The following is a 13,017-nucleotide window of genomic DNA, read 5'->3' as shown; positions in this document are numbered from 1 at the left end:
TGTCAAATCTAAACATGTAAACTTTAAAGAAAAAGGAAACTTAAGACAGAGGCTTATCTCTAGAGTCTAGACCAGATTTACTCCTTACGATTTGTGGCTCCCATGCTACTATCCTCTTTTTGCATGGTTTTGGACCAGCTCTAGGAAATATTCGGTAACTTCCTCGTACAAGGCTTTATGCCAGGCTTCCACCATGGAAATTCGCTGGAAGTAATCTTGATTTAGCGGCACCTCTAAAAGCCAAGTACATTAGCTGGTTAGCTTCCTTGAACTGTTGTTTGACAGCTGAGCCTTTAGAGCGATGAACCCATGTAATGACTATTAGGGTGTCCCTTTCCCTTTCCCGACCAAGAGCGAGGGTTTATTTATTGTCCACTGTGCTCATGCGTGTTCGTGAGACGAATTTCATTGAAGATTTTGTCTTGGATAAGAGTGCAGCAGACAGTGACACAGTTGGATTCCGTCTTAAATGATTAGTGGACACCCTTTTGGGTCATGTTTCCAGCAAACATGTGAAAAGGCTTAGTAACTCTGTTTCTGTGAACTATGCGGTCCATCTGGGAACACTGGATTTACTGTGCCCAAGGGTGTTCGACCCTCGGACATTGGTTCAAGGTCTAGGAATCAAAATTAAGGGAAGGTGCAGACTGTGGAGATTGGTAGCCTCTAGTCAGTAATATTTGTTGCGGGGAATAGCAGCTGGCATTTTGTGCTTCTTGCTTTTCTGTTTTGATGCCGATGTCAGCTGTGTGATTAGCCGCTTGGCTTCTGTTGTAGAGCTGTTTTCTATGTATGAACGAAAAGATACTCGAGGCTCAGGCACAGTTCTGGTCAAAGAAAAAAGAAATAAATGGGGTATCTCTAGTTTCTTTAGTTTGAGGTTTGAAATGGTAGTACCTTAATTCTGATTAAGTTTTTTGAAGTCAGTATCTCATGTTCTGAAGGCTAGTTTCTTGTGTTTTAGAATTTTGTAATCATGGTGTACCTTTCTTTGAAGTGGCTCCTGTGTTAATCACTTATGTTCTGCACTTGTTCTGAACAATTAACCTCAGGAAGTATCATCATCCATGCGCTTGAAGAAAGAGCAAGAGAGTACTATGATTTGGAAAGTATTTGGACAAAGGCGGTGTCCCCTAACATTTCTGTTCAGGTCAGCCAAACATATTACATCTCTTTGTTGTTCTCTCCCATAATAGTTGGTATCAGGTGTGTCTGATTACTGATAAGCGCAAATGCATCATTGATATTTATGATATAATAAATTCTGTGTTACTGAAGTAACTACGCAACTGCATGTATGCGAATCTCATAATGAATATTTCTTTGGTGCCTTTATGGCCCCGTTTGGATACTCTAACTCGGTTATGTAGAAGTTAATCATGTTGTTTCTTTAGGATTAGGAAAGAAAGCTAAACCGAGTCCTAGTAGTATTAGGATTCCTAGTCCTAGTCTATTTCCATAGTCCCTTGTGGACGTGTATAAAAGACACCCTAGGGGTGTTAATTGTAACACCAGAAAAACGACAAGCAATACAAAGTAAAGGCTCGACACGGGCCTTTAGCCATCAAATCCATCGATCAGTTTTATTCGTGTCGCTAGTTACGCAAGTTCCGTCAAGTAGCCGGCCGAAGCAAGAATCGCGTAGGCACGCCTGTACAGCTGCATACGCACGTTCAAAAGCCAACAATTGGTATCAGAGCCTCGACGATCTACGATCTACGATGACGGACAACGACGTTGAGTCGGTCAAGTCCGGCAAGGGCGGTGCCAAGGCGAACAAGAACGGCGACAAGGTGAAGAAGGGCGTCAAGTCAGCAACCAGTGGTGGAGGAACGAGCGGCGCCAACGTCCAGGCGCATCGCAACATCCCCATCCAGTACCCGATGCTCACCGACGCCAACTATGGTGTGTGGGCGGTGAAGATGAAAATTATTCTCCGAACCCTTCGAGTGTGGCAGGCAATCACGGACGACGACGTCGATGACGAGTTCGACGAAGGTGCCATGGCCGCCATAGCCCAGTCCGTGTCGGATTTCGTGCTAATGACATTGGCGGAGTTCGAGACGGCAAGAGAGGCGTGGAACGCACTCAAGAAGATGAGGATCGGAGAAGATCGCGTCACCAAGGCTCGGGCACAAGTGCTGAAGCGCCAATTTCACAAGTTGCAAATGAGGAGGAAAGTCGGAGTGCAAGAAGTGAAGTCAAGCAATAAGATTAAGGAGGTGAATGTAGAAGTTAATCATGTTGTTTCTTTAGGATTAGGAAAGAAAGCCAAACCGAGTCCTAGTAGTATTAGGATTCCTAGTCCTAGTCTATTTCCATAGTCCCTTGTGAACGTGTATAAAAGACTAGAACTAGGAATCCTAATACTACTAGGACTCGGTTTGGCTTTCTTTCCTAATCCTAAAGAAACAACATGATTAACTTCTACATTCACCTCCTTAATCTTGTTGCTTGACTTCACTTCTTGCACTCCGACTTTCCTCCTCATCTCGATGAACTTCTGTCGACCGAGGGACTTGGTGAAAATATCGGCAAGTTGGTCTTTCGTGTTCACATGTTGAACCTCGATCAACCCTTCTTCAATGCACTCCCGGATATGGTGGAACCGGGTATCTATGTGCTTGCTCCTTTCGTGATGAACCGGGTAGTCGGAGTGCAAGAAGTGAAGTCAAGCAACAAGATTAAGGAGGTGAATGTAGAAGTTAATCATGTTGTTTCTTTAGGATTAGGAAAGAAAGTCAAAGCGAGTCCTAGTAGTATTAGGATTCCTAGTCCTAGTCTATTTCCATAGTCCCTTGTGGACGTGTATAAAAGACACCCTAGGGGTGTTGATTGTAACACCACAAAAACGACAAGCAATACAAAGCAAAGGCTCGACGCGGGCCTTTAGCCATCAAATCCATCGATCAGTTTTATTCGTGTCGCTAGTTACGCAAGTTCCGTCAAGTAGCCGGCCGAAGCAAGAATCGCGTAGGCACGCCTGTACAGCTGCATACGCACGTTCAAAAGCCAACAGGTTAGAGGTTAGAGTTAGATTCTAACTCTAGACTAACCCTGAACTAACTCTAACCAAAGAGGTGTTTGGATGGAAGGGTTAGATTGCCAATAAATGCATTTTTCCAATCATTTGGCTCCTTTATCTAGGATTTTGTGTGGTGGAGGGAGAGAGAAAAGTAACTTTTTCTGCGCCCCACCCAACTCTAACCCAAAAAAGCACCTCTTGGGTGGGTTAGATTTTTTAGGTGGGTTAGATGCATCTAACCAACTCTAACCCACCCTGTTTGGATTTTTGAGGGTTAGATGAGTTCAATCTAACCAACTCTAACTCTAACCCTAGGATCCAAACAGGGCCTATGTTGTGAAATTGACGTTTTAATATGAATACTTTGTAATCCTCTATGCTCTTAGCAATATTGGCGTTAATGATGCTTTATCTGAAGTGAGTACTTAATCCCAGTATAATGGAATTGCCATTACCGTTATGCCGGGATTGAATACAAAATTCTATAAGAGAAGAAAATAGATGTGTAGAAACTTACCATGGACTTTAGTGACAATGATTCCAAAAGCTAGCCAGAGAGTCGATGCTCTTTCTAAACATTTTTTTAAGTAGTGAACTAAGCTCTCTTATGTGTATTAAATCTAACAAAATAGATTTATCTGCTCAAATTAATGCAGTGATTAAGCAGTCTAGAATGTTGAGAATCATAATAACAGATACTTTAGATAAGCTTTAGGTATTTAAGTTAACAGCCAACCTGAAGGAAATGACAATGCTGTGCCATGTGAAATTGCATGTCTTTTGCTCTGTAAGTATTCAACTCCTAGGAGGCCTTGATCTTCCAATCATTTAGGGAGATTGGCTCTATGTGGTGATTATATGGCTTATACATGTGCTATCAGCAGGGTGTTTCATATCCCAGCAATAACTAGACAGAAATTCTGATTTCTTTGGATTTTTGATAGATGATGAATTTAAGATCCCATATTGTTTCAAGATCAAGGGGAAAATATTTTATTAAATGAAATACAAAGTGAAGAAAAAAAAGGCCGCAGCGTTGCTCGACACGGGTGGCAAAACCCTAGCGCCGTCGCTGCTGGACTTTGCCTGAGTGGCTGATGGCGGCAGCAGGTCTTGTCCACGCGGTGACGCCATTCAATGGGGGAAAATATATGGGCTAGAATATAACTCTATCACCTTGAGCCCTAGCGGGACCAAACAACGCTCCTGGCTTGCCGGCAGGCTCGGCAGATGGACCGTGACGGTGCTACCTGAGCCGCCTAGATCCTGACCGTGGGCATGGTCTTTGCTATTTCCCTGATGCTCGGTCCGGCGGCAGCTTGGTGGCCCACCGGCTGATGGGCGCCCCCTCCCATCGAGGTTCCTCCCTCCTCTCCAACCCGCGTTCGACCATTGGTCAGCAATGAGATAATAAAAGTACACAAATATTATCTCATTGCTGCCAGGTGAACCCTTGGCTTTACTTTTGACCATTAGGTAGGGCTCACAGCAAAATTAAAGATGCTTTAGATAATTAGAGAAACCAGGCAACACCTTATGTCAGTGGAAACTAATAGATTGAATAGTTAGAGGTGAGACTATTCACAACGCATCCTTTGCTTGTCAACCTCCGCTGTTAGTGAAACAATCTAATCTTTGTTTTTCCAAGGTTAGAGTACACATGGATATAAAAAATATCAAAGTATACAGATAAATGTGCTGTGCACATTATGCATTTTTTAGAATTCCCCATTGAAGAATTTGTTTACAGTTGAATGGATCAGAGGCCCAGAATAGTTCATGTTGTTTTAATTGGATAATGAGGGATGAAGACCAATGGTTACCTTTTTTCTCATGCCTGGTCTGAATTTTGAGATGTGCTAGATGGTCCTTTTTATAGCCGCAAGCAGGCAGAAATAGTAAAAAATAAAATTGGTCGGACTTCAACGGTTTCTCGTCTTACATTCTTTTCCCTGCAGGAGTTGGAGACCTCACTTGTGAAGACGCGCCGCAGGGACCTGTCACAGAAACCCATGAAGAGCATTTGAGTTAAATGTGCTGCGGCCATGATCCATCATCTGTAGTGGTCAGTTTTCCAACCCTAAAATCTTATTTGGATGTATCGTCCACGAACCACAGGGTTACACCACGGGCCCTGAAATCTTATTTGAGTTAAAAGATGTATTTACGATTTTGTGTGCAGGGTTTGTTAGGTTGGCAGCGTCAAGCTTGTTTGTGTCAAGAACCTTGAAGGATAAGTTTGCAAGGTTGCTTGTGAATGAGACCACCTGGATTCATGACACCAGGATGTCTCTTTGTCAAGTTTGCTTCTGTTATCTTTTATCATTTTGTTGTTTGCAAGTTCAAGACAAGATTGTTTTCTTTTTCTTTTATTTTGGTATTCACCCATTTGATGGATGGTAATCATAATACTATACTATCGTGAAGCCAAGGTAATACGATGGACAATTTAGGGTGTGTTTGTTTGGGCTGCAACTTCTAACTCCGTTCCTAAATAGTATAAGTCTTTAGAGATTTCAATATGAACTACATACGGAGTAAAATGAGTGAATCTACACTTTAAAGCATGTTTATATACATATGCATATAGTTCATATTGAAATCTCAAAAAAAAACTTGTATTTAGAAACGGACGGAGTGTTTGTTAGCTGCCGGAAGGTTGGAGCTGAGGTGCAGCCGGCCGTCTTGCTAGTTTTGTTGTAGCAGCTGCGGCTGGTGATGAAATGTGCCATCATATTAGCTCTAGATTCAAGTGGTCCGGTCTGGTTTGGACCTCTAGACCTGTGGCAAAATCCCAGGTCCAGGGTTCACCTAGGTTCTTCCCCCTCCGATTTCCATTACTAGAAACCAAGATCCAGCTACATCTGGAGAAGGCCTCTGTTGGGCTATTGCGGTTGTGGTGATTGTGGCTGTGCTGTCATGCATTATGTCGAGAATATCGTGCAGCCGGCGCGGCGGCATGAGTATAAACAACTCAGCTTATTAATATACAGTAGTATCATCGTTTAGACCCTAACAATCCATACGTTTCGTGACGTTTCAGCTCAACCTATTAATGTAATGGACTGAGTATAAACAACGCAACCTGTTATTGTGGTATACTAATAAACAAATAATGGACTGAGTTCCCTTCGTTCCTAAATATAAGTCTTTTTAGAGGTTTTACTAGAATACTACATACGAATTTATATAGACATAGTTTGGAGTGTAGATTCACTTATTTTGCTTTGTATGCAATCCCCTGGTAAATTTTCTACAGACTTATATTTAGGAACGGAGAAAGTATCATCGTTGATACCCTAACAATCCGTAAATTTCGTGAGTCGTGACGTTTCTGATCATATTTTCTACAAGAGAGATTCTAGGGCCACATAAATTTTCACATAACTCAAGGCAATATTCTATACACCATCTGTTCCTAGTACAAGACGTTTTGACAGTTTAAATTTGACAAAGCATCCATAGAAGGATGAGAAAGTATCCATAGAGATAATATGGAACTCAAATTGTTATAAATAGCATCCAACCATTGTACAGAAGATTGATCCAAAGTGCATCTTTTTATATGAAAATAAATGTGAAGGAAGGCATGAAATTTTATGTCAAGGGTATGCAAATCAATCAATAAGCTAATTAGTTAATAAATGTGTTGATGCTTTAATCACATGGCCCATGAGAAAGCATCATAGGGATAAACATGGGCGGTCATGGATGTGTGATCAATGTAATAACGTACCAATCCACATAGGGTTTGGTATTACAAAGAGATGAATAGATGGTGAGATGGTTGATGTTGGAGTCTCCTTGATCTTGATGGTGTGGCGGAGCCCTTCCATCGATTCTACCTCCGAATCCCTTCTGGAGGCTAAGGTTCTTGGTTCTAGTGTGTGTTCTGATATCTCTGTGTCTGTTCTCTACGATCCAAAGACACATTGGGTAGAGTAGTCGATCTGGGGGGGGGGGCAGCACTGCTTGGTAAGTGCTAGGCGGCGTCTTCGCTGCCTATTTGGTTATTTTGTTGCACATGGTTATGTATTGAGTTTCGTGAGCGATGACCACTAGCAACACATAGAGTTGCTACAAAATAAGCATGTTGGACAAATGAACCATCATACACAATGGTGTTCTGGACAACGGTTTGACATACGCTGAAAAAGCGCATGTGATAGCTCTACCAATCACCCGCAAGAAAAAACTCTACGAATCACACACGTGCACTTCAGTGCTTACCGGGTATGATTGATGAGCTATCACAGACTATTAATCTGGACCATGCGCGATGGATCTCTCTATGGCACACCTTCGCAAGATGACAATGGTTCAAAACTGTGTCAGCGAAGGGAGTTTTAACCGTTTGCATGACGGTTTCGCACGACTGTTATTATATTCTACTCCCTCCGTATCATAATATATGAGTTTTGAGCTGCTAAAACGTCATATATTATGGTACAGAGGTAGATATATGATGTTTTGAGCTGCTAAAATGTCATATATTACGGTACAGAGGTAGTACATGAGTAATACGAAAGACTTCACACTATTACTGAAGAAGAGAGAAACACTGGCATGCATTGCCATAAAATAAGAAAATCTCCATTTTTAGGTTACATTTTGCAAGGACTTGAATGAAATTCTACTCTGAATAGTTTCTGCTCCCATTACATATTGTAGCTGCATTGCACTCTGCCGCTTCCGCGAGGACAACACCCGACCGACGGCAGGATCTGTCTACCGCAACTCCATAGCGTCCGCTTAATGGGCGTTTGGTTCGTCTGGGGAGGGATCATCAAGGACCCGTCGGGTGGGAAAATCTCTCCTTCCCCATCATCGGTCCGACATATTTCGAGTCCCATCGGGAATGGGCTAGCCGCTGTGGGAAGGAGAGGATAAGGGCTGTCGAGGCCTGTCTCGGGGAGGAGATGGCGGCGGCGGAGGTGGCTGATGGAGTAGCACGGGCGACTGATGCGGCGACACGGGCAACCACAGAGGAGGAAGCCATCCGCGCCCGCATTTTGAAGAAACGACAACGGGGGAATACGCACGCCCTCGCCCGAGAGCATAATCGGGCGGTCTGCGAAATGGCCGGACTGCCATCGAAGGAGGAGCCGTGGCTGATGTCCACAACTACGACGACGAGCAGATCCAGCTTCGACCGATACTTCGACGAGAAGGACGACAAGGGCATGGGAAGCCGTGGCTGATGTCCACCATAGCCAAACATGCCAAATTTTGGTAGTCCGTCGGCATGTTAATAATGATGGAGTAGCCGGACAATGTGTGTATGCATCAACGTAGTAGTTGCATGGTTTATATGGACTAGCAAAAGGATCCGTGCGTTGCAACGGAAGAAAAAAATTTATAATCTCCAATGGTGCTGATCATATTATGTCTTTAGAATTTTATGACATTTTTTGAAATGCATGGCCATTTTTTGAATTAGCAAACATTTTTTTCAATTGCACTCAAAAAATAACACACAAACTTTTTTTGAAAATCATGGACTTTTATTGTTTTCACCAACATTGTTCTCAAAATTATAAACATTTTTCTGAATATGCGAATATTTTTACAAAAATCCTTAGCATTTTTTGAATTACCAAACATTTTATATTTTCTTCAAACTTTTATTTCAAAATTCCCAGTTTTATAAATTGCAAAAGTTTTTCAAAGTTCTAAATTATTAAAAAATGGAACAGAAAAATGAAAATAAAAAATGAGAGTTAAAACAGAGGCCCGAACTGTTTTTTAGATTTTTACACAGACTTTTGTTTAAAATCGTTGAATTTTTTATTTTATGGACATTTTCTCAAAGTTTAAACATTTTTTTATATGCAAACATTTTTCAAAACTCCTGAGTAGTTTTTGAATTCACAAAAAAATGTTTTTTTGAATATTTTATTTCGAAATTCTCAGTTTCTTAAAATTGATAAAAATTGTTTGAAGTTCTAAATTATTAAAAGTAGAAAAACAAAATTGAACTTAAAAGAAAAATAAAAAAACTAAACTAAAAAAACAGGCGCCCACGCATGGGCCGGCCCAAACAGGTGTGCTGCATCTTTTTCCAACGCCCAGAGCGTAATATAGGAGGTGCCTACATGGGCCGGCCCAGTCCGGAGATTTTCCTGTTTGATACGTTTTTTATGACTTATATGGCATTGGTTGGTAATTTTAGTCAACTTTAAAGGCAATTTGGATGACGTACGGAAGAAGCACTATTTGCTTTATTAGTAGGTAAGATTTGATGTATGAGATTTGAGGTGTCCGGTTATAGAATGCATTATTTGAGACGTGACCGACCAGTGTTGCGTTTGAGGGGTCAGATTTGCAAGTTTTGGTTGTAGATGCTCTTACATGTGAAACTTGGTGCTTGTGTTCTTTGGTATGGTGAACTAGCTATGTGGTGTATTGTGTTGTGGTGGTGAACTAGCTATATGGTGTATTATATTGTGGCGAACTAGTTATATGGTGTGTTGTGATGTCAATTTGATATCATGATGGTCATTAGATGAATATGAAATGTATTGTGTGTTTAATATAAAATCATGATGAACATTTGTTCGAGTAAGAAAAATGAATTTGCTTATTGAGAGGATAAAAATAATAGGCTAATAAACATACCTATTGGGTTATTTTGTTGCACATGATTACATATTAAGTTTCGTGAGCGGTGACCACTAGCAACTCATAGAGTTGCTACAAAATAAGCATGTTGGACGACTGAACCAACATACACAATGATGTCTATTATTGGCATACATTCTCAGAGAAAAAAGAAACCTCCATTTTAATTAAGTTACATTTTGCAGACAGTTGAATAAAATTCCACTCTCAGTAGTTTCTGCTCCCATTTTTGTTACATGCTGTAGGTGCAATCTTCGTCAGCAAAACCTAGCCCAGAGCGCACCGTGTCATACACGACCCTCTTGTTCTTCTGCTGGTAGTTCCCTATGATAGGCGTCTGGTCCTCGTACGGGAGGCTCGCCATCGCCAGGCACACCTGAGACCCGTCCTTCTTGGCCATGAACAGCATCCCGGCGGCCTCCACGGTCATGTCGGCGCCGCCCTCGAGCCGTAGCGTCAGCAGTGGCACGTTCACCTCGTCGTGGCCCGTCAGGTTGTAGCACGTGTCGAGGAGCGAGAACGCCGGCGCGGCGGGGTAGCCCGCGGCGGTGAACTGGCGCGCGAACTCGGCGCGCACGGCGCGGTACACGGACGGCGCCAGCCGCGTGATCACCGTGCCCGAGTCGATGAGCACGTTGCGGGCGCCGAGCCCCGACGCGGTCACCGCGGCTCCGCCGACGGACGCGCCGGTGACGTTCATGAAGTAGAAAGGGGGCTGCGCCGGGTCCGCGATCATGCGGGTGTATGCCACGGGCGTCGTGTTGCGGTAGGAGGATGGGTCGCTGCCCAGGGAGAGGGAACCCGTGGAGTCGCCGGAGGTGGTCGCCGGCAAGCAGTAGGAGAACACGCCGCCGAAGCGGGATGCCGTCTGGGAGACCAGCGACAGTTCCGTCCGGCCGAGGCCCATGAGCCCCGCTGTGCCACCGAACAGGCCGTGGTTGCTGAGCCCGCAGCCAAACACGAAGGCGTCGAGCTTGGCGCCGCCGAGGCCGACCGTGTCCGTGGCCAGCACGCCGCGGCTGAACGACCCGTCGCCATAGCCTAGCCCGTAGTAGCATCTCTCGCCACTGCCGCCTTTGGCGCAGAATCCGGGCGCGCCGGTGGCCTCCTTCAGCGAGGCCGCGCAGGCGGAGGCGTTGCACGGGACGGCGGCGTAGGTGGCGGAGCTAGCGGGGTCGAAGAGCGGGTCCCGCTGCTCGTAGCAGGCACGGCAGGGCTTGCACTGCACCCAGGTGAGGTCGCTGCCGGTGTCCACGATGACGTTGAGCTTGGCGGCGGCGCCCGAGGAGTCTTTGCCGAGCGCGATGGTGGTGACGTAGTTGAGTGTCTGGAAGCGAATGCCAGAGGTCAGAGGGACCTGGGCCGCCGCCTGGCGGGACTGTATGGACGCTGCCCTGGGGAGCTGTAACGAGGCAGCACGAGCAGCGTCGGCAGCGAGGAGGCGGCTGAGGTATCCTTCGCTGCCGGCGGGCTGGTTGGAGATGGTGGCCGGAGAATGGTGCTTCAGCTCTAGCACTGTGGTTGCTCTTCTTGCTCCCTCTGCTTTCCTGTGCTCTCCTGGAGAAGATGAGATGGAGCAGTGACAGAGTGTGTAAGTGCCCATCAGGCATCAGAAAACGGTAGATTCTACAAGTATCGTACGTACATGCATGCAATTTGCTTCTCTTATCCATTTTTTTCCGTTTTGAAATTTTCTTATCCGATTTTTGGAACTGGATCATGAGTTGGATTCAGGATATGTATGGTATGGTTTTCAGTGTCAGCAGAGTACGTAGTAGTACACGTGACGTGAGGAGCTAACCACGAGAAGGGCCACCGGAAAATATAAAATGTAAAACTCGAGGTACGGCTGCCAGAGAATATAGACCATGCATCTTTGTAAGACTGAGCCCATGTCGACACTTAAACCCTTGTCACTCTGTTCATGGCTTCTCATTTTTGTTCTTCAAAAACACCTCAAATTCTTATCGATCGGTGGCCGTACATATTTCTTTTTCAGGGAATAGTGGATTGTGAATTTGTGGCCACTATATCTCAAAATGAAATTGCCGAGGAATGCTTCGACCACGCTTTTAGATAAGTCGAATCTAAGGTACAATTCGTACATAGTAGTAGAAGGGAAGAAAACAAGTTGCTATACTTACCTAGGATCTGAGCTTTCTTTTGTTGCGCGTAGCGGCCCTGGATCTTCCTCGCAGCAGCACCCCACTCCAACTCCCTCAGCGGCAGCACCGCGCTCTTCTTCCCAACGACGACGGCGCCGCTGCCGGCAGCGGCCGCATTACCAACGACGGCGAGAAGCGCGAGGAGGCGAAGAAGAAGGTGGCGCCCGCGAGCAGAGCTGGAAGAAGCGGCCGCCATTGGTGCCGACGACGGCTTGCACTGACCGGGCTACTGTGGAGTGGACCTCGCGGGAGGGAGGGAAGCGATGCTAGCGACCAAGCAGGAAGGGGGAAGCGCGCAACGGACAAGAGAATGTGAATGTGAGAGAAGGAGAGGATACGTACTTAGAGAATGCACATACGGCCGTGGAGATGGATGGGATCGGCCGGCAGGCGTCCGCGTAGTTCTGAGCAGGGATGCTCGAGGTCGACGAGGGCGCCCACATGCCACAAGAGAACAAAGAGAAGGGGGAGAGAGGGAGAGATCGGAGGATACGCTGTCACTTTGATGGATGCATGTGATGTGTGTGTGAGAGAGAAAGCGAGACCGTGGGGGCGCATGCATGCATGGACGACCGGCGGGAGCACGGGAGTACTGCAATGTTGTAGCTTTGTGAAATGTTTAGAATCACGGGCGCAAACAGGAGAGAAGAAGAAGACGCGCAATGGAGCCGGCGCTGGTGGCATGCATCTCGTCAACTCGATCCAGTCCTCGCGCCGTCGCGCGGGGATCACTAGTTAACGTAGGATGTTACGTAGTGCATTGCATGCTGCATCGGGAGCAAGCTTTTTGAATTGTTTCGACATGTGTCATGTGGAAATAAATCATTCACTGCGCTGTTTTTTCTAAGGAAAAGCCTCTCTGTATTTTATTTCACGGTCAAAAAGTTACATCATGTTTTAGCGCCTGTTTGACCGTGAAATCTAGCTCGTTCTACAAAACGCAATCCAAACAAGATGGCATCGTGATATGGCGCTTCATAAAAAAAAATCTAGGATAACAACTCCTGTTTTTTATGAAGCTCTCCAGGGATGCTTCAAAACCCTTAAAAAAATTAGAGTTGGAGGAAATTACTCATCACTGTCATCAATAAGTAGATATCACTTTGTTTCTTCCCTCTCATCCAAACAAAAAAAAATCCTTCCCACCAAATGTTTTATTCTTGAAGTTGGAGTTAGATAGAAGCCAAGCATTATCTTTGATAGAGC

The 13,017-nt window shown here is 44.9% G+C and overlaps 2 protein-coding genes across 3 annotated transcripts in view; one reads left to right on the top strand and one right to left on the bottom strand.

Moving 5' to 3' along the window:
- The window catches only part of LOC123452131 (protein Iojap-related, mitochondrial), a 6,582-nt gene extending 1,099 nt beyond the window's left edge, over positions 1 to 5,483 (top strand). Inside the window, exons 3-5 of one of the 2 annotated variants that reach the window (XM_045128718.1) lie at positions 1,053 to 1,150; positions 4,984 to 5,090; positions 5,218 to 5,483. In XM_045128718.1, coding sequence (XP_044984653.1) covers positions 1,053 to 1,150; positions 4,984 to 5,052 — 167 coding nt within the window. In that variant the 3' untranslated portion in view covers positions 5,053 to 5,090; positions 5,218 to 5,483. Of the gene's footprint in view, positions 1 to 1,052; positions 1,151 to 4,983; positions 5,091 to 5,207 lie in introns of both variants that reach the window. The other variant, XM_045128717.1, reaches the window with a different exon arrangement.
- Positions 5,484 to 9,753: 4,270 nt separating this feature from the next.
- Positions 9,754 to 12,332, bottom strand: LOC123398244 (aspartyl protease family protein At5g10770-like). The gene is made up of 2 exons (XM_045092736.1): positions 11,791 to 12,332; positions 9,754 to 11,203 (listed from the first exon to the last, which is right to left on the bottom strand). Exons 1-2 carry the CDS (start codon positions 12,005 to 12,007, stop codon positions 9,879 to 9,881), a joined length of 1,542 nt encoding a protein of 513 aa, XP_044948671.1. The 5' UTR covers positions 12,008 to 12,332; the 3' UTR covers positions 9,754 to 9,878.
- Positions 12,333 to 13,017: the final 685 nt, after the last annotated feature.

This window comes from Hordeum vulgare, chromosome 5H (assembly GCF_904849725.1).
Source record: "Hordeum vulgare subsp. vulgare chromosome 5H, MorexV3_pseudomolecules_assembly, whole genome shotgun sequence".
In the NCBI taxonomy this organism is placed as follows: Eukaryota; Viridiplantae; Streptophyta; class Magnoliopsida; order Poales; family Poaceae; genus Hordeum; species Hordeum vulgare.
This window is presented reverse-complemented; position numbering and strand designations above follow the sequence as displayed.